This window comes from Gymnodraco acuticeps, unplaced genomic scaffold (assembly GCF_902827175.1).
Source record: "Gymnodraco acuticeps unplaced genomic scaffold, fGymAcu1.1, whole genome shotgun sequence".
Classification (NCBI taxonomy): Eukaryota; Metazoa; Chordata; class Actinopteri; order Perciformes; family Bathydraconidae; genus Gymnodraco; species Gymnodraco acuticeps.
Genome location: NW_022990346.1, coordinates 674959 through 695437, shown reverse-complemented (window position 1 = coordinate 695437; position 20479 = coordinate 674959). Strand labels below are relative to the sequence as shown.

The following is a 20479-nucleotide window of genomic DNA, read 5'->3' as shown; positions in this document are numbered from 1 at the left end:
TGTAGTATTTTTCACCAGCTATTGTATTACTATAGTTTTTTCTGTAGTGCCATTTTATTAGCTATAGTAGCCCTATAATATTTCAATAGTAATACTCTGTATCTAGATCTTTGTAGTATTCCTATATTATTTCTAAATAGTATAACTATAGTATAATATATAGTGTTTCTGTAGTTGTGTTTTAAACACACTATAGAACACTCCTAATAGCATGATATTGTCATAATGAATGCATATTATTACTATAGTGTTTGTAAAAGTATTGCACTCCTAGAATTAATGTCATTTTTTTATATCAAATTAATTGATATATATTAATATATATATTAGCTGTACACTTTACGAATATAATAGTTTTTTATGGACAACTTTACCATTCAATCTCGTCCAACTGATCTTGCAGCTGTCACTCCTCGGCTCTTGGTAGTTCAGGCATTTATCAAACCTGGCAACTCCGGGGTTCCTGGCAGCTGTCAATCAAAGTCCAGTGGCTCCGCCCCAAAGTGTCAGAAACTTTTCACGCACGCGTAGACAGACTCCGCGAGCGAGTGAGGCTGACACTCCCGCGAGGGAGCAAGAGGGCTGTCTCTCTCGCGGTTTAATCTGCGCGCCAGTCATTTTATGCGCGTGTAAAAGCACATTTTCCGCTCGTGAGTAGCTTGTTTTACGTGCTAGAATATTGACCCAAATCTGACTCCATACTCACTGCTCGCTTTGTTGCTAACTGTCCCTGCTATTAGGCTACTTAGCTTGCATTGTTATGGATCTAAAGTTAGCACAAGCTAACTTTCATAGCACAGCTTTTCTTTACTTCTCACTTAACACAATAAAGAAACAGACCGTATAGTACAGCACAAACAACACAAATGATCAATACTTACATATATTTTCACTTGTAGTATTATAATAGTTGAAATGCTGGTTCTTCTGCGGGTGTTCTATCCACGCTCAGCTACCGCACCGCAGCTGCCTGCACTGTTACGATCGCTGGAGGACTGGGCTGTAACTCAAAAACTGAGTAGCCAATGGGGACGCACCCCTGAAAGTCCCGCCCACCTGGGACGTTTGTGTCAGAATCTCAAACAAAAAGTGAAGGAGCGCAAATGAGAAAGCTGCAGCGAGAGCAAAAGTCTGATCATTGAGAAAGAAGAAACAAGAACTGCAAACAAAAACCTATGTTAAAACAAAGAAAAAAGACTTATAGTTTACATGATTACACAAATTATTTGTTTGCAACTTTTATTTTTGAAATTTATTTTATTTTGTTTGACTCAGTTTTTTTCTTCTTTTAAACTCATAGTTTTGCTTTATTCTGAGAAAGTGTTGCTTTATCTTTATGATACAAAACTAATCCCATACATATTGGCTATTATGCAAAAAAGTAGCAAAGCTTGAGTTCAAATATCAAGGTAATAAAATGTGGTGAATGAGTTTTTAGTTATTATTAATATAATACATTACATTTCATTTCATATATATGTATATCCAAAGTTACTTTTTCGTTTTTAAATATTAGAATACAGTAGAGTGTTGTTACTATAAAAAAATAATCCGCATAAATGTAATTTAGCCAAATTGGCTCACGATGCGTCATTAGGCCAACGGATGACCAATGGTGGCTAGACTGTACCAATGTGTGAGTTTATTGTGAAAAGACAAACGTTTCACTCTGTACCGGTGTTGTAAACTAAGCTCACCCCTAGACACTCAACTATTGACTGACATGCAAACTATCCAATGGCAGAGCAGCACGTCTCATCTCGACCAATCAGCAGCTACCAAGTCAGGCGTTCTGTGTTTTGTTTCTGTCAGACTAATGGGGGCATGATGAGAGAGTCTATCATGGCTGCTTCCTTGGTACGGTGGCTAAACAGATTGTATGTTTTCTTGTTGATTTGTCCACTCTGTGTCCCAGCCTTCTTGAATCTAGAAGAGCTGAATGAGATGAAATATGGGATTCAAATTCTTCCCGATCCCGTCATGTTGGGGCAGGTGAGTGAGGGTACTTGGGGAAGGTAACCAACCGTTAGCTTGCTAGCCATAAAGTAGGTTAGCTCTCGTACAATATCTTCCTTTAATGTTACTAGTGCGAGTATTGAATAACCTCTGTCTTAGCTAGTTGAGTAGTTGTATTTAAGTTGTACACATTAAATGTAGGAGAACACGTACATTCTGAAGGTATTTCTATGAGAGCTACGCAGCAACCATTGTTGACAGCTGTCACAACACAACATCCCCACACACTCAGCTAGTTGCAACTGCTTTACATTATGAAAGACTAACCACGAAGACAGTCTCAAAACAAGGTAGTTAAGAGGATAAGGTGCAAATGTATGCCATTGCCAGACTTGACGAAGCTGCAGCTGACAGTGTTTCTCCTTCAGACCAAGGCAGAGGAGGTGATGATGGTGTCCAGTAAGTACAAGCAGCTGTATGAGTGTCGACTTCCAGCCCAGGCCGTCCGGTTCCACCAGGACTCAGCCTCTGAGCCGGAATCACAGGGGTACACTGGACCGGACATCCCGGAACTACTCAGTCCAATGCACAGTGCCCAGTGTCTGGTGAAGGTTAGTTCTCTACTGCTTATCTGGGGGATCCAATAATCAAATGCATATGCTGTTTAGAAACTAATTCAAACTTGTATCCATCCGAGATAGAGCTGTCTTTGATGTAAACTGTAAGACACTGACTACGACTTTCACTATTATGTATGTTGGCTTTTTAAGGAAGCATACTTGTGTAAATAAATGTGTGACTGAGCCAAAACCCTTCCACACAATTTTGATCACTCAATCCATAGTTGATGGTGTAAATTGTGTATGTGTAGTATATTCTTTGCAGTATGAAACTAGTTTGTTTGTATAAGAATTTAAACAATTGGTCAACTATTCGATGACAGAAAATAAGGACCAATATTTTTGAAAACATGTAATTTTTAAAGACATCAATTTGGTAACTTTGTTCTGACATTTTATGAGCAACCAACAATTAATCTAAAAGATAACCAGCAGATTTATTTTAAACAAATAAATGTAGCTGTCCTGGTGTAAAGAAAGTGGATATTGTGCACATCCATTCACAACTTTCTGCAAGAACAAAGAAGCATACAGCATAAAAAGGTAGAGTCTGTACACTGAATTTTGACAATAAAAACCATCAACCCATATATACTGTACACCAGATAAACCTTTTTATTACAACCTCTGTCAACTTTCAGCATGTAATTCAACATACAAGGAAAATACATGCCATACAATTCCAACTGGGTTTTTCCGTCAATACTGAACTCAAGATAACATTGAGAAAACACAGTCCTTATATCCAAGTGTATGGCAGAACATAAATCTGTTAAGTGCTTGTAGTTTCCTCTGGATAATGCAATTGATGTTGACATCAACCAGTCACAATTGGATTTGCTGTTAACACAATCCTGATATATCTGGATACAAAGTCTGAGCATAGCCACTAAAACTGAGTCATATTCATACATGTGGTCTTTCCAGGACAACCACATTCCTCTTACTCATTGCACTGAGTTGCTTCTCTGTATGGCACCTTTTACACAATTAACTTGATTTATATCTTCACTCCACTGGCTGCCCGTTCTTTCGAGGATTCAGTTTAAAACTCTTTTATTTACTTTTAAAGCCCTCAATGGCTTGGCCCCGCCCTACCTCGCTGAGCTGTTACACAGCTACATGCCCACTCGCACTCTCAGGTCAACTGATCAGTTGCTCCTGAGGGTGCCAAAAACAAAATCTAAGCGCAGAGGGGACTGTGCTTTCTCTGCTGCTGCCCCTAAACTGTGGAACGACCAAGTAGATTGTTGCTTTCAGTGGTCTATTGTTTGTACTATATGGTTGTTTTTGTTTTTATTTTGTAATTGTTACGTTTATTCTTGTTTGTTTTTGTGTTTCGTATCTTTTATGTGATTTTATACTTATTTTCATGTTTTGTGAGCTGAGCTGTGTGATTTTATATTTTATGTATCTCTCTGTACAGCACTTTGGTCTGGACGTTTTAAAGTGCTTTATAAATAAAGTTGGATTGGATTTATAAATCATTATCAGCTACACAAGTAAGTTTATCTAGTGCTGATTAATGTTTTCACTGTTTAATTTCTAGAGTTTAGTTAAGGTTCCTACCACAGAGATCCTGCTGTTGGAACAAAATGGAAATTGAAGATTACACAACTGTGTTTAGTTCTTGAGAAGGGCGTCACTGATTCCTTTACTCATGGGTATTGAGCGCTGGAAATTAAACTGTCTGTTTTTTGTTAACAAGCCTTCCTGTCTAGTGTGACTGTAGGGAACCAAGTCTTTGTTCCAAAACAAATTCGGCTTAAAAAAAGCAGGTTGCTGGCAGGATATTAATTAGTTCCTCAAACCACTTCCCAATAACATACTGTCCTTAACACCTCATTAGATACTTGTGTCTGGCTGCGTTAAAACAAGCCACTACTGTTACTACCCATGCCATTATGACTGTGATTGTGTTGGAGACAGTATATCATTTAGAGCCTCATTTTAAGTAATAAGCTAAAATAATAGATGTCATGAAAAAAACAAGAGTTGATGTTTCACATACCAAAACCCTTTATTGTTTTGTTTACAACTGTGGCTGATGTTGTTATGACTAAAGTGCTGATCAGGCTATATGCATCTGCTGACTCTTCCCCCTTGGGAAACCCTGATGTATCAATACAACAGGAACTTAATACAGCCTGTAATTGTTTAAACAGTACAGTTGTTGATATAAAATAGCTGTCTAGTGCGCTTGCATTGAGAGGATACAGTATTTTGTAAGTATTTTCAACATACAACTTGACTTTATCATTTCAACACAAACACACACTAGCTTAATAGTCCTCGTCCATCCTGACATATACATTTGTATCAGCAATACAAATTGACTTAGCTTACAAGTCAACACATTTAGAAAGTATGTTGTAAACACCAGTACAAGTTGTTAGAGTATGTCAAATTGTTATAGAATTAACGATTATACTGTAGATGACACTGGGCAAGTACTATAAATGAAAAGGAAAATATGTCCGTTAATCAATGTTTATTAAACCGTTGCTGTCTTTGTTTTGCCGCAGACGAAGGACTGGTGGACGTATGAGTTCTGCCATGGTCGGCATATCAGACAGTACCACCTTGAAGGTAAGAGCCCACCTTGATGTTTTTTATCTGTGTTTATCAAGAATCGCTTTGACGGCTGTTGTTCTTCTCTCCTCAGACACAGAAATCAAAGGGGACATTCTCTTCCTGGGTCATTATGAATCTGAATTTGATTGGAGCAATGACACGGCAAAGGTGAAGTTGCCTTAATGTTGTGGTGGTTTTTACATTTAAATAGCAGATGCATGATTAAATGGCCTTCAGCTTTTTAGGCTAAAGTTATTTTGGGTTAATTAGGAAATTCATGCTAAATTACTTATTTCAGTTGACCTATAAGCACCTCTCTGGTGAACACAGGTTTAAAGTTGTGCTTTAGAGGATTTTTTTACGGGGACACTTATCAATTGATCAACTATCGTATTTTAAGTTGAATAAGAATTTCTAAGGTCAAGGATAGCCCTACATGATATTAGTTGAACCCTATGTGGTGGTGGTTACTGGAAACCGCCACATGCAACTGTCTCGGGTGTTCATTTAACATTTTCCCATCACATAATGGATGAGTCCCTGACCTCTTTTGATAGAAAGTTTTTCTCTGTTTTCCAACCAAATACATGGTAATTACTCATCATCCTCCATCTTTAAGCTACAGACAAACATATGAGATCACTATTGTATTTGCTAAACATTTGCATGTCTAAGGAGTGTTTATCTTCTGCTGGTGATTTGTTATGCAAAGAGCTGCAGGTGCAACCCAAGCATGCTCTTCAAATAATGTGTTAGGTGATTAAACCTGTTAAGCCCCGAGTCTGTTTTTCAGGTCTCAGGCTTGAAAATGACATTCCCAGAACAAATGACCATATCTTCCCTTCTAAAAGGGTTAAATTAATAATCCTTTTTCTCAAAGCAAGGTTACACCTGTGAGTTAGATGTAGAAGTGTCAGAATCAATATAGATGTTTTTATTTTAAAGTAAATTCAGATTGAACACAGTAAATGATTGTGTCCGTCCAATTTTTTTTTTTACTTGTAGTGAAACCACCCTTGAATGATGGGATGGTAGACTAAAAGCTTTAGGAATCCAAACTACAACATATAATAAGTACCCTGTATCAAGATTGATGCAAAACAAGTGAAATTTGACCTTTTTAGAGAGATTTAGCACAAAAAAAAACACTTCTGGGGTCATTTGGGTGGATTTGACCTATCTCTGGCCCCCCTTGCTCGATTTTGCTGATTGGACATCTCTTTCTAACCGTCAGAGCCAATGGAATCGAGGGGAACTCCCCACATACTCCTTATTTGGTAATGTGTGTGTGTGTGAGACTGACGCATAGCCAAAACCGGAAGCTGCGATAACTCTGGTGGCTACCATTAGCAGCTAACTTTTACTCTCCGATTTTTACATACAAATTGAATTATGGATTATAAATTAAAAAAAAATATTCCATAGAAACATTATCAAGCTATGGATTAACCGATTCATCTGCGTTTTTCTCGTTTTAATGCCATTGAACAAGTCTTTTGATCAGATTGACAGCTAAGGTGAGCCGATCTCCCGTAAAAGGTACGTAAAGGTACGTGTTGTGATGTCTGTGTTTGCTTCCCCTGTCGCAAGTTCGGATCACTCAGTGATGATATATATACCTAAATAATCTGTGGAACCTCAGCTTTCATCGGATATCTTGTATGTGCAGCTACGATAAGTAATAAGGGTATCTTTTATCTTGAGTTCTGTGCCAAAGTGCGTTAGCATTTTTCGCTCAGGGGTCATTTAGATGCTTCTTATGAGACTTGTGTTTTGTTTTCAAATCAAATCAAGTTTTAATATATAGCACATTTAAAAACGATTTTTGGTCGAGCCAAAGTGCTGTACATATAAAAAAAATAGCCTACAGTAGAGACACTTTACAGCAAATACAACAGCACAGATTGTTCAGAATATCAGTATGAGAAAAAAACGACACCCTCTATCCTTAGACCCTCACATCGCCATCGTTTTGGTAAAAATGGTTTGTATCGTCAGTTAGCTGAGATTATTCCCGTTAATCTGGTAAAACACATTAATAGGTTCTTAAATATTGAGTTCCCTGAGACACAGTGTCGTGAAAAAAAGAAAAAAAAGTACCCGCCGAGGGGGTCCTTGGGGCTTAACAGGTTTCAGTAATGATGACTTTCTGTGAATCATTGGAAGTGCAAGAACATCAAAAGCATCACATTTTGTCTTATCATGATAATTTCTGTTTCCCAGGTCTCGAAACAGCACAGGCTGAAGCGCTACCACAGCCAGTCCTATAGAAATGGCTCAAAGTGTGACCTCATTGGAATTCCAAGAGAGACTGAAGTCCGGGTGAGACTTTTGAATCCAGGATAGATTTGTACCCTTCTTCTTTGGCTAAAACTGTATTTGAAGTTGTGTGCATAAGGCTGATATGACACTGACATGAGTATGGATAATTATTTATCAACTAATTTAAGAGAAAAATCACAAGTACATAATATAAACAAAAAGCAACATGTTATGAAGCAGAACAAATAATCTCAGAAACTCAGAAAATGTATCTGTTACTCCAGTATTCATTGTTTTTACTTTCTGAACCAATAGCTAAAGTAATTAAAGCCTGGTTGCCATTTACTGTGACTATTTGGTATAGAATTAGGCTATGATAATTATTAAGATCAATTGTGTACACATGAATGATCTTTCTGTGTATTATTTTTCAGGACACCAAACACATTCCTCCAAAGCTCATCAATGTTTCTGTAATAAAATCACACGTGTTTTAATATAGACTTTTTAAGATTGAGCGATGGCAAAAAAACAAAATTCTGGATATACTTAATTAATTTGTTTCTAAGAACTTTTGGGTGATCATAAAGTATAAATGAGGTAGAAGTCCACACACAAGATTCACAGAAACTCTAACCCCATTGAAAATGATTCATGTTGTACCAAGTGATCTTCTTAAACACAACTCATTCATTTGACTTAATTTTTCCCAGTTTGTGTGTGAAGAAGGCTCTAATGACTACATCGCCCGAGTGGACGAGCCTCAGTCGTGCCGCTATGTTCTGACAGTTCACACCAGTCGTACCTGCCAGCATCCGTTCCTGCGGCCTCCGTCCACTGCCAAGCCCCAGGGCATTGTGTGCCAGCCAGCTCTGAGCGCCCAGCAGTACATGGACTACGTCAAGGCTCAAGTCTGTGAGTTGACAAAAATGAGGGGGCCAGTGACGCAGCATATAGAGAAGAGAACATTTTGCTTTCATTCTTTAATGTGTTGGAGCAGGATATAATGTGGGAAAGGAGTATTTAACAGTGTGATGCTGGTGTGATATAGAAATAAGGAATATAAGTTATAAGATGTTCAACTTACATTTGTGGATAAAAGGTGTTTGATATAGTTTTCTATATCAATTTCTTCAACTGTCTAATTTTAAAACTATAAAAAATGTGTGACATGATTGCTCTTTCTTCTCCTCCTTCCTCTTTCCCTCTGTCGGTTCCCAGCGGACACAAAGCGTAAAGTGGAGCAGATCTCAGAGGAGCTGAGGACTATCGATGAGATGTTAGCTGCTAATGAAGGGGCAGATGGAGCAGTGGAGGTAACAGCAGAGGAGACATCACCTGCACCAAGTGATGACCTGGGCCCGTCAGACAATACAGGTTTCTTTTCTTTTACACAAGAGGCAAAATACAATCAAAAGTATTTTAGTATTATGTAAATTAACAACAGAAAAATAAGCACTGCATTTGTATTTCTGTCTTGAGAAATGTAAACCTTGTGTGTGCTTTTATATTGAAACAGATACTGCTGGTTTATCTGAGAAGGACGGGTCAGAGGAGGCAGAAGATTCTGACTTCTGGGAGGGAGTTTCAAAGCCTGGGAGTTCAAAAACAACAGAGTCCCAACAGGACAAGGTAAAGAAATACAGCTTTAGAGTCAGTAGTCCTTTTTTTAATGATGCTTAATAAAAGAGCTGGCTAGCCTTATCCTGTTCACAATGTCAAAACACTGCTTATCTTCTATGGATAATCCTCAGGATATTTTTAAATCTAATTTTGTTGGAGTAAATGTTTAAAATTGACACATAGTTGATGCATTTTCAATGAATGATGTGTGAATCCACTTAACGTGGTTGACATGATATTTTTCTTTAATTTACAGGTCATTTTTCCTCCAACCTGAGCTCAACCACTAGAGGGTGTAGGTCACTTCATCTCCCCACTCCATAACTCTAACCCCATTTATTTTTGTTTTCTACACACAGGCAGCAGATGACGGCTATAACTCATTTACAGACAATGAAGTCATAGATGAGGGTGATGAAGGTGCTACTTAAATTTTTTGGTCTCTACTTCTCTATTATATGCACAAATACACACACACACACACGCACACGCACACACACACACACACACAGCAGATCAATGCCATTAGTGATAACTAGTCATTGCTTTTGAGAGCTTTAAACTAAAATATATTAGAATGTGTTTGATGAGTCTTTTATTTCAGAATGATCAGAAGTCCAAATGAAGTTCTTTTGAATAACACTTCTTCTGTGTGTGGTTTTTCAGTGTTTGACTTTTCTCTCTTCACTTTTGTCTCTTTCAGTCGAAAAATTCAACTTTAAAATCATTACTGACCCAGCAGACCTGATGAAATTTGTCCAACATCTCAAAGAGAGTAACAAGAAGGTCAGTACGTACCCAGATTAAAACATCACTACTCACCGAGGCCTCATTTATAAACGGTGCGTACGCTCAAAAGATGGCATACGCCAGTTTCTAAGCAATCTTTGCGATTTATAAAAAACAAACTTGACGGGAAAATGTGCGGTCCTCCACGCAAACTCTGACCCATCCGTACGTGGTACGCAAAAAAACGGGAGAGACGAGAAACTGCGACACCGTTGGCAGAAGGAAGAATGGAGAGAAATATGTGGGAATAATACCATAAATAGAATGTTACCTCTCATTTATCATATGAAGAATTCATTTTCACAAATTGATTAAAGCCAATCTTAAAATGATTAAAAAAATGCCTGGGTTGAGATGCACAGGCTGCAGTGGAGACGCTGCGCACAGCTGATCGACAGCTGGAACACAAACCACCAAATAAAAAATACAAATGTAGATCCAGTCGTCATGACTCCACTCCGGAGAGAGATTCCCCGATCATTTCTTACAGTTTCTCATCATGGGGGGTGTCTCCTGTCCCCGGTACAAACACTGACACACTGCCTGAGGAAGGTTATGTGTATTTTGTCATTAACTTATTTCGGACCACTTATTTATTTATTTATTTATCTTGGTAACGATCCGACCTCCATGCTGGTTCAAACTGCATCCACCAAACAATATGATTTGTCTCCACCTCCCCAAAAGAACCAAAATCTGACTCTGTTGTTCTGTCGTCATTTTATTACATTACATTTCCTGCGATCTTCATGCAGTCAGTCAAAATGAATATTAATATGGGGCGTTTCTTTGACTATTTATAGGCAAATATGGGCGTTACGTGAAGCCCGCAAAAACTGCGCCGCATTTCGAGTTGATTGTGATTTATAAAGGGAAACCGGCGTAGGACGTGCGTGCGCATTGTTTTATAAATCGGAATATTTTTGTGCGTATTTATTTTCTTTGTCCTACGTAAGCAACCTTCCCACGTGAATCCTATGCAAAGCTTTATAAATGAGGCCCCTGATCACGGGTTTTTCAAATCAATAATTTTCTTCTTTTTAGAAAGCACAACATCAAGCCAAAAGTCAAGGAGAGAACCCGGCAGAGAGCAGCAGAGTAACCGAGAAGCTGGGCGAGGATGAACACTTGCTACAGGACTTCGAGGATGAGATTGCGGACCTCTCAGTGCCCTCTGAAAAGATTGAAGAGATAAAGGAGGAAATGCAGAAGGATTTTGACAACATCATTAATGAGGTTTCCCGCTAGAGACAATATGAAATGTTAACACCAAGATTGATGTTAAGAGAACAATATTAACATGTTATAAGCCAGATCTGCCACCACGACTTACCAATACTCTGACATGATTGGCTTTCTACTGTGTTATAGGCTCAGCAGGAATTAGAGACAGAAGGTCTTAAAGGGGAATTTGATCGAACTCAAGCTACACAGACACTGGAGACGACGCTGGACAAGTTACTTGACAATTTGGAAGAGAAAGAGGTGCAGGATCCAGAGCAGCAAACAGCTGGAGGTCAAAGAGCCAGCGACCCCACCAGGGGAAGCCCCAGCCTGGCCCCAAAACAGCCAGGTAACCCGGCCTCCTGCCCTTATTGGCTCATGTTCACATCTGTACACACTGTCTCCATCCTCCTCATGTTTCATTCACATGTACTGTAGTTGTTTGTTGTGATCTTCCATCCAAAAATATACGCACATATGGAGTTAGTATGATTCACAGAGAATTTATGTTGTCAGATTATTATTTTTTAGCATAGTTAGTGGTCTTTTCTCTGCTGCCATTGATGTATATGTGGGTGATTTCAATCAGTGATTACATCCAAATTGATAAACTATCACAGAATTATAAATCTATGACGGTTCAAAAATGTTTAGATTACACATTCTTGGCTCTTACCTCCTCCATCCTGTGGCCCTGCTGATGGGATTTTGCGGTGAACTGTGTTGTTTGTCCCTCTTTCTGTCTCGTCAACCCAGACCAAGCGGATGACGACCATGTTAAGATCAAAATTACTAAGTATAAGACGGGCAGCAGCCCTGATGGGGAGGTCAAAGTTCAGGAGATGGGCGAAGGAGACCCGCAGTGGCAGCACATAAAGGACGTGGTTAAAGAACAGCTAGAGAAAGCAGGACTCAAGGCAGAAGGTATGGGGGGGGGGGGAGAGCCCGAAACACTCACAGCCTTTTCTCTCTTCCATCTGTTATCTTGAGCACATGGTATTTCTGTACTTTTCTATTCTTTAAAAAACAACAATTGTCAGATCTATGTTTTTACAAAGTTAAGCTGTTAAGAAGATGCTTAACTTCATGCTTAAAACCTGAAAGGGGTCCTTAATTGTTTATGCTGGCAGCAAACGCATGCTTTTATGAAGATCATGATAAAAGATGTGAACACTAGAGGTTCTTAATTTAAGAACAGCAACATTAAAGTTCGTAGTAGCGGGAAATAGCTGTAGCTTATCTTAGAGACAAAGGGAAATACAAAGTTGGGTCCATCTGTGTCCTTTCTTTTTCATCCACTGTTGTGTTTGTGCCATTCTTCATTATGATTTATTGTTTTTTTTCACAGATTTGAGCCACTTATAAGTACGTTTGTTTGACTGGAAAGCCTACCTTCCCCCTTGTTTTTCTATCAGGTAAAATTGAGGTGAAGATCTTGACACGAAAAAATGCAGAGGACGCAGGTGATCAGTGGCTGACTGAAGAAGATACTAAGTCCTTCAGGGAGCTCCTCATAAATCTCCTGGTAATTTAAGAAGTGATAATTACTTTTTTGGTGTTAATTTAAAACCTTATTTTAGAGAATTATGCTCTGAAATTCTGTGTTTACTGTAACAGCAGTTATGTGCTTTAGAGTAAGCTAGGTAATTATTTTCAGCATTCAGTCGGTAGGGCTGTGGTTGTTTTTAAAAACATGTTTTCCACCCATCTTCCAGACTGGAGGCACAGAAGAGGTTTACAAAGAGCAGAAGAGGCAGCAGGAGTTGGAGAACAACTATAGGTTTGTGTGGGGAGAGTCCCAGGAGGAGTCCCAGTCATCCAGCACCACTGACTCAGACGACCTGGACATATGAGATCATTCAGTGCACCTTTTGTGAAGGTGAACTCTTGTGGAGAACTACAGGGAGGGGGACTCTGAAGCGCAGCCACCCAAAGGATTCAATTACTGCTATTAAACCTGGTGGATAATGTCAACTCACCTATTTGCACATTCAGAAAATGTGTCCTTGTGTCTTGATTAGGCAATATGTTCTGTTGTAGGCACCATTTTAATGTTGCACGATAAAACTGCAACATCTCAGCTGTTCTGTGCAACTGAATGAAGTTATTCCCCTTTCTGATGGGATTCAGTTTTGATAGATGGCGATGTACAGTATCTACATATTTTTTTTATATTTCAGTTAATTTGTACTGAATGTTAGCATTTCCATCTGAAGTTATCACTGTTTAAAGTTGAATTATAATTTACATTAGTTTTTTAGGTTGCTATTGACAAAGAAGTCCTTACCTTTAATGGACACAGGTAGGGGGATTTGCGCATGCCTCAACAAACTGGAGGAGTGTATGCACAGGTTGTTCATTTCAGTGTTTACTGATCGTGTCTGGATATGGAAAAAGCGAAAAAATACTAAAGAGTTCACGGTTAATTTCCTACTTTCAGTTGCTGCATTTGGGGGATTAGGTTAAACACCACTGTAGATTACAAGTGTCTGTACAGTGCTGTGTCACTTCATAACCCTAGAACAAGGTTCTTTAATGAAAATGTTTCTTTTCATTTGTCCTGGGTTGTTGAAGGTATTCAAAAGAAAAAGCAGTCTAGGATGGTCAGATCTTTCAAGTGTGTACTTTAATTTCTGATGAGAATGTTATTTAGCAAACGAAAACTATTTCAATCAGTTTCAGCGTATCAAAAATAATAAATCCACACAAAACTTTTCTATGGATCCTTCAAAGGTGTACTTAAGGGCTGACTTTGTATAATTTGTGAATAATTGTGATAACTTGTAATTCAACATGTACATAATTATTGCGTGAATAGATCTTTTGATGATATTTGATTTGTTGTATATTAACACAAATGAAGTGGGGCTTGAGTTATCAGAGTAAATTGTGTTCAAATTTGTGACTGTGCGTCTCCTTTATGAAACTCAAGGTCACTATGTAACTAAGTCAATACAAACGTTATCAAACACAAATAAGGCATTTGATCCGTAGGGAACCAGCGTCAAGAGTAGATTGGCTTTTCTTAACCGACTATTTGTCTTATCAGATCATGTAGATTGCTCTTGCATGTTATTGCCAAGTAAAAAACAACCAGCCAGACTTTGTTCAAGAGTGGGATGCAGGATCCAGTTCCTTCATGCAACTTAAAGGTAAACAGAAATATCAATGGTTTAAAACCCTTCAACTTGTCCCTAACAAACAAAGATTTATACTATATTACTATAAGGAACCCCATGTTTTCATAGTTTGGTACAATTATAAATGTGCTGCATGTTAAATGCAATTATTTAACATGTGTCAACATGGAGCCGAATGGTATACTGCTTGGTGGATATATAGTACCAAAAAGAAAAGAGACCAACCACCAGTACATTCAGTACACATGTCACAAAAATGCGGTGAAGAAGAATATAAAATACTTCCTTTGGAAATGTAATAGAGTAGAAGTATAGAGTACAGGAATATTAACATACTGACTTGTAGTTATTATATCACTGGCTATAGGTCATAGTTTGGTTAAAAGCTATCAAAGTGTGTGATCTTAATGGTGAATATTCAAGATATTGAATGTGGACAAATGAATCGAAGCTGTTGATTGATTTTCTCTGGAGGAAACGTTTTTATTTTGAAATAACGCGACTAGACCGGAAGCTCTTTTTTTTACTGGACGTTAGACAGCAGTCAGTCAGATAAGTTAGATGTAGTTTATGCAGCGTTTTGGAGCACTTTTATATTGGTATTAGTCTGAAGGCTGTTTATTTACACTGCTGAGATAATCCAGTTAACAGTCGTTTCAGTTTTCGCGGTGAGCTGAATAACTCCGTTACGTTTAGCCGCTATGTTGACACGACAGGGAGGATTAGCAATGAAGTTAGGCGTGTCGAGACAATTAACAGACTAGCCAGCTAGCTAACGATAACACCAAGGCCAGGAACTGAAGGCCATAACTGCTGTTATCAGTCGTGTTTTTTTTTATATCCAGAAGATTATTGATATGGCGTTGTGGTAGTCTTGCTGCGATAATTGTTAGCAGCATTTTGGTGTGGCTAGCTGAGCGGAGAGAGATACAAAAACGTCAAGGCAAAACCTGGCTGAGTTTTCGCTTTTCAAAGTTGATGTTTCCTGTTGAAATGAAGTAACTGCGAGATCACCCAGCTGCTATGGTGTCTGCAATACCACTGGTGAGTTTCTTTTTAACTGTTTGTTTCTTTTAAGTTTGTCTGTCGAACATGTCTTGACAATATATACAGAATATTCAGGTAACAGCACAAGAGGAGCTGAATATGAGGAAACAAAAAGATAGTTCTTTACAAACACGAGAACACAGACATTTGGATATTCACATGGCAGTCTCAAGGACAAAAGTTGTACAAATAATACAAGTGGGAGTGGCGCCTGATACTTGTCACCAACGTTGGGCCATTGTAGTGAAACTCGTGACGTGTATAAGTCTTTCTCCATCATTATCTCACCCAGCACCTGCCGAGTTGAACGACTGACAGAGAGACACCGGTGCAGCATGAAGGCCATCGGGTCCAGACTGTCCTTCTGCGCGGGTTTCGCGGTGGGAACCCTCACTCTGTACGTGTTTCTGCGGCAGGTGTGGTTGGAGAAAACGTTGTCAACACAGCAATCTGATAAATTCCTTGACAACCAGCAACAGTTAAATGACGAAGATACGAAAGTATGGAAGAAGGAGAGGTCTGCTCTTTTCAACCTGAAACACCCTCATCATACAGGTACGCCACATGGACGTTGTATGTGTACAATAATGCAACGACTTTTTTTTTTTTTTTAGCCAAACCATATTGACTCACTTTATCAGGTTTGAGCTTCCTTGTTCTCAGCCTGTATGCCTATAGTAGCCTGCTCTGTACATTCTGTCCAGTTGTTCTGTATTACAAAACTGAATTATTCTAAAGTAAAGAACGATATTATTGTAAAGTCTAGCTACAAAGTATTTTACCCAATATATGTTTTACAAGGCCTGCTATTTTTCTTGTTTATGCACTTTGGAAGCAGCTAAAGTTATCAAAAAAAGTCTACTAATACTCTAATCTGCACTCCTGTAACAAACATACTAGTTTAACTTGTAGCAAAACTTCTAAGCTGATTTGTATATCCATTTGTTATTGTATAGAAATTAAAGATTGAAAGTATCTTGACAGAATTCTCCAATATTTTTGTTAAAGTAATAAGAACCCCTCACAAATAAGCTCCCCAACTGCATATTAATGTGTATATGTCCTTCCTAGGTGAGGACAGCAGCATGGCCGATGAGCTATACAAAAAGGTGCGTATTCTTTGCTGGGTGATGACTGGACCCACGAACCTGGAAAAGAAGACTCGTCATGTGAAGTCCACGTGGAGTCGACACTGCAATATTTTGATCTTCATGAGCTCTGTAGATGACCCGGACTTCCCCACAGTGGGCTTAAATACAAAGGAGGGTCGGGACCAACTGTACTGGAAAACGATCAAGGCCTTCCATTATGCCTATGAGCATCATGCCCACGAGGCGGATTGGTTCCTCAAGGCAGATGATGACACCTACGTAGTTGTAGACAACCTGCGGTGGATTCTTGCGAACCACACGCCAGAAGAGCCAATTTACTTTGGCCGAAGATTCAAGCCCTACACAAAGCAGGGCTACATGAGTGGAGGAGCGGGCTATGTGTTGAGCAGAGAGGCTCTGCGGCGATATGTCGAAGGATTTAAAAGCAAAGTGTGCACTCACACTACCCCTGTAGAGGACCTGGCAATGGGGCAGTGCTTGGAGAAAGTCGGGGTGCTGGCAGGGGACTCCAGAGACTCGTCACACAGGGAGACATTTCACCCATTTGTCCCAGAGCAGCACCTCACCGCCAAGTTTCCTAAGAGCTTCTGGTATTGGAGCTACTGCTACTACCCCATCGCTGAGGCAAGTGCAGCAAACATTGCATAATTTCTCCTTTCTGTTTACCTGGTATCATACTTGTATGATGCAACTTCAGTTCTACTAATGTTTGAAAGGATACTGGCCCCACTTATATCTGGCATTAGAGTCCCTCTTGTATCCATATTGTATTTGGATATGACTTAACCTGACAACATTAACACCTCTGTATTAATGTGTACAGTTTATCTAGTTTGTCCACATTGAGATCAGATTATGTTTTCCCTCTTCCTGCTACTGCTGTCAGTTCTTTTAGAGGAAAGGTGGCTGCTTGAAGTGAAGTGTTATGACATTTTGGAGATTCACCGTCCAGCACTAGGATTATTTATTTTTTTGTTCTTACTCTAACTGGAAATATCTGGATAAAACATGCTGTCATAGAGAGTTTTGACCTTAGCATATTCTGTGGTCAAACTGTCTGAGCCACAGTAACAATGAAAGCCACACAGTCACCACAAGCAGGGCCGGCCCTGACCAATTTGCTGCCCTAGGCAAGATTTTAGCTGGCGCCCCCCCCCCCCCCCCCCCCCAAATGCAGACACTTACACTTACTATGACTCGCGCGTGCACGGTTGTGGCATGACCACCAAAACAGAAAGACTGTAACTGTATCTAGTTTCCTATCCATTTGAACATGATTTAAGTGGGGGGGGGGGGGGGACCTCACCTCCTCTAGGGGGGTCCGGGGGCATGCACCCCCGGGAAGACTTTTTTTTTTAATATTGAAGTTAAAAGCATCAATCTGGTGTACTTTGAGAGCAACATTAGGAGATCTATGGATACATCTCTCAACACCCAGATGAAACAGAACTCTAAGCAGATTTTCTTTTTCTTTATGGATATTTTACAAATCACTCCCCTTTCAAACTGTATTCTTGTTTATTAATAACAACTTTTTTGTACTGTCATATAGTATTTTATACCTGTTTTTCACCTATTCTCTTATTTTTTTATAACTATAATGATCATATAAAGGTGTGCCTTAACCTCACTGAGCTGAGGTTATCAGAGCCGCTCAGTCTTTCAGGAGAGAGCTCTCTAAAGCTCTCCCCCCGCGGCCGCTTACATAGTAAATTCCAATGTTAATAAAAGCACACAGAAGCTGTGTACGTATTTTGGGAGTTAGATTTATTTTTAAATTAACACAAATACAAAATTAAAACCTATAATTGCACACTAAAACCATTATTTAAAAAAAAGAACAATTTCACATAAACCTATGGTTTTTACTGGGGCAGTTCAACTTGATTTGGTGGGGGGGTAGTTTATGGGCGCTGTACGCAATATAGGCGTAGTTCTGTTACTATAAGATAATAAGATGTACTTTGTTGATCCAAAATTGGGAAATGGTGTTGTTATGAAATAATAAATAATTTTTTTTTTATTTCTAATTTTTTTTTTTTTGTTCTCCCCAATTTTCGGCGCCCCCTATGGGTTGATGCGCCCTTAGCATTCGCCTATACTGCCTATGCCGAAGGCCGGCCCTGACCACAAGGCTTTGAAATCATTTAAAGTTCTCAGTGTTGTAACATTAATTAACTTTGGGTGTGTCTCTCATACCAAGACATACAGGGTACTTGTATTTCTGGGAATTTGGCCATTTTGTGGGGCGTAACAAAAGTGCTTGAACATCTGATGTTCAAGAAGGTGTGGAAACGATATGCAATGTGATATTTACCAATTGTGTTGACAGGTACTTTACTTCAGGTAACACCGCTCATAAATGTGGTGATTTGTCTCCATAATCTTTCATAACCACATTCTCTGTTTCCTCCTCAGGGTCCAAACTGCTGCTCGGATGTGTCCGTGTCATTCCACTATGTAAATGCATTACATATGTATTTAATGGAGTACTACACATATCACCTGCGTGCCTATGGCTACAGATACCGTTACCAGCCCCCTGTCCCGCTAGGATACAGTTTTTCAGAGTCAAGTTTGCTGGGTGCTGCAGAAAGTAAAGAAGAACTCATTTCCAGGGAGAAAGTAATGGTGGAGGGGGGCGATCCGTCCGATACTGACAAGAAACAGGATGCAGATCCTCCTCCTGCCGCTGTGGAAGTCGCTCCTGCTGCTCCAGCAGCAAAATAACAGTTTGAATGTGTGCATGAAAGGAACTGATCTTTTCAGGTAGGCCGACGTGGGTTCTGAATGTTTCTGGTTAATACGAAGGTAGAAAAACAGTCCATTTAGATTTTAAATGTCCCCACATACGAATGCGTCGCTGATGGACTGCTCTAATGTGAATTGTGCACAAAAGACTGGTCTTAGGGATACGAGGTGATTTATGTCTTTTAGTTTAGTTTTCTGTTTTTTTAGGTGTTTTTTAAGGTTTTCTTTTTAAATTTGGAATAGCTTTCTTTAAACTGCTTTTATTTGGAAAAAAAGCACTTTTTGAAACCACGGGAACCTGGAATGGGAACCAAGTATTTCACAAAACCAGTTCATTCAAATTGTTCCCAATAGGCGCGTTCACACCGCAGTACTTTTCCCACTTTAGTTCCGATATAGTTCCGAAATGTTGCGTTCACACCAAAAAGAGCCGGAACTAAAATTAGTTCATGAGAACCTTTTCACCCCCTTTTCCGTCCCCGCTAGAGAGCAGGGACTTTCGTGGGAGAAAAAGGTTCCTATGTCTGATTGGCTGGGCGGATTGCAAACCACGCCCCGTCAAACTCCCAAAAAGTTTTGTGAAGCCGCCATTTTATTATCCTCGCATTAGCATTATTAGCATTAGCCCAGCGCAGAAACGCAGAGAGACTAACTTATGGCAACACAAAATAAAACATGGGAGCGGTGGAGATGAGGAGGTGTCGGCGTTCTGGCGATTTACTCGGAAGGCTTCAGTAGAAGCTCCTGGGAGTCCCAGCAGCTTCTACTGAAGCCTTCCCCAACTCCGGGGACTTCCGGCCGGGGACTTTGGGCGGCAGTATACGCCGTGAAGTGGTTTGCGGCCTGCCAGTAAACCCAAAGCAGAAGAAGAAGAAGAAGTGACGTCAGCGGCTTCATTTGCCTAATCCTCCCCCAGGGACTTATTCCGGTGTGAACGCGATCTGTACTTAGTTCATGAGAACTAAAGAGTTCTCATGAACCTTTGTGGGAAAAGTACTGCGGTGTGAATGCGCCTATTGTTTTACCCTTGACTATTGCAACCCCGGAAGACAACCTGTTCTGCCACTCTCTGCAGCAAGACATTGGTTTGGAGTTGTTTGACTTCATTGATAACTATCTGCCTTCGAAGACAATGAGACCCAATTATATGTCTTAAGCTAACAAGACAGCTTTTGTCATACATATTCAATTACATTTAAATCCAAGTGCCTCACCTTGTACAATCATTCAAACAAATGTTTTGACTTTAGGTTAAGGAGTTTCTTTGGAACAGAACAGTCACAATTTGTTGCCCCCCAAACTTGTTTCACGCTGCATTCAAGTGTTATAGCAAAGGAACAAGAAAACACATGACACCCGTCCCAAAACCCCACAAACTATA

General features: G+C 39.5%; 2 protein-coding genes across 3 annotated transcripts; both read left to right on the top strand.

Moving 5' to 3' along the window:
• Positions 1-1742: 1742 nt before the first annotated feature.
• os9 (OS9 endoplasmic reticulum lectin) lies at positions 1743-13953 on the top strand. 2 transcript variants are annotated; one of them, XM_034223710.1, is made up of 15 exons: positions 1743-1992; positions 2385-2567; positions 5102-5165; positions 5242-5318; positions 7374-7472; positions 8126-8327; positions 8634-8789; positions 8932-9044; positions 9395-9455; positions 9739-9821; positions 10869-11060; positions 11196-11397; positions 11805-11972; positions 12464-12573; positions 12764-13953. In XM_034223710.1, exons 1-15 carry the CDS (start codon positions 1825-1827, stop codon positions 12899-12901), a joined length of 2016 nt encoding a protein of 671 aa, XP_034079601.1. In that variant the 5' UTR covers positions 1743-1824; the 3' UTR covers positions 12902-13953. The 2 variants fall into 2 exon arrangements, with proteins under 2 accessions (XP_034079601.1, XP_034079602.1); XM_034223711.1 differs by lacking the exon at positions 11805-11972.
• A 754-nt stretch (positions 13954-14707) lies between these two features.
• c1galt1b (core 1 synthase, glycoprotein-N-acetylgalactosamine 3-beta-galactosyltransferase, 1b) lies at positions 14708-19572 on the top strand. The gene is made up of 4 exons (XM_034223712.1): positions 14708-15232; positions 15528-15790; positions 16307-16971; positions 18766-19572. The coding sequence occupies exons 2-4, from the start codon at positions 15571-15573 to the stop codon at positions 19075-19077; spliced, it is 1197 nt and encodes a 398-aa protein (XP_034079603.1). The 5' UTR covers positions 14708-15232; positions 15528-15570; the 3' UTR covers positions 19078-19572.
• Positions 19573-20479: the final 907 nt, after the last annotated feature.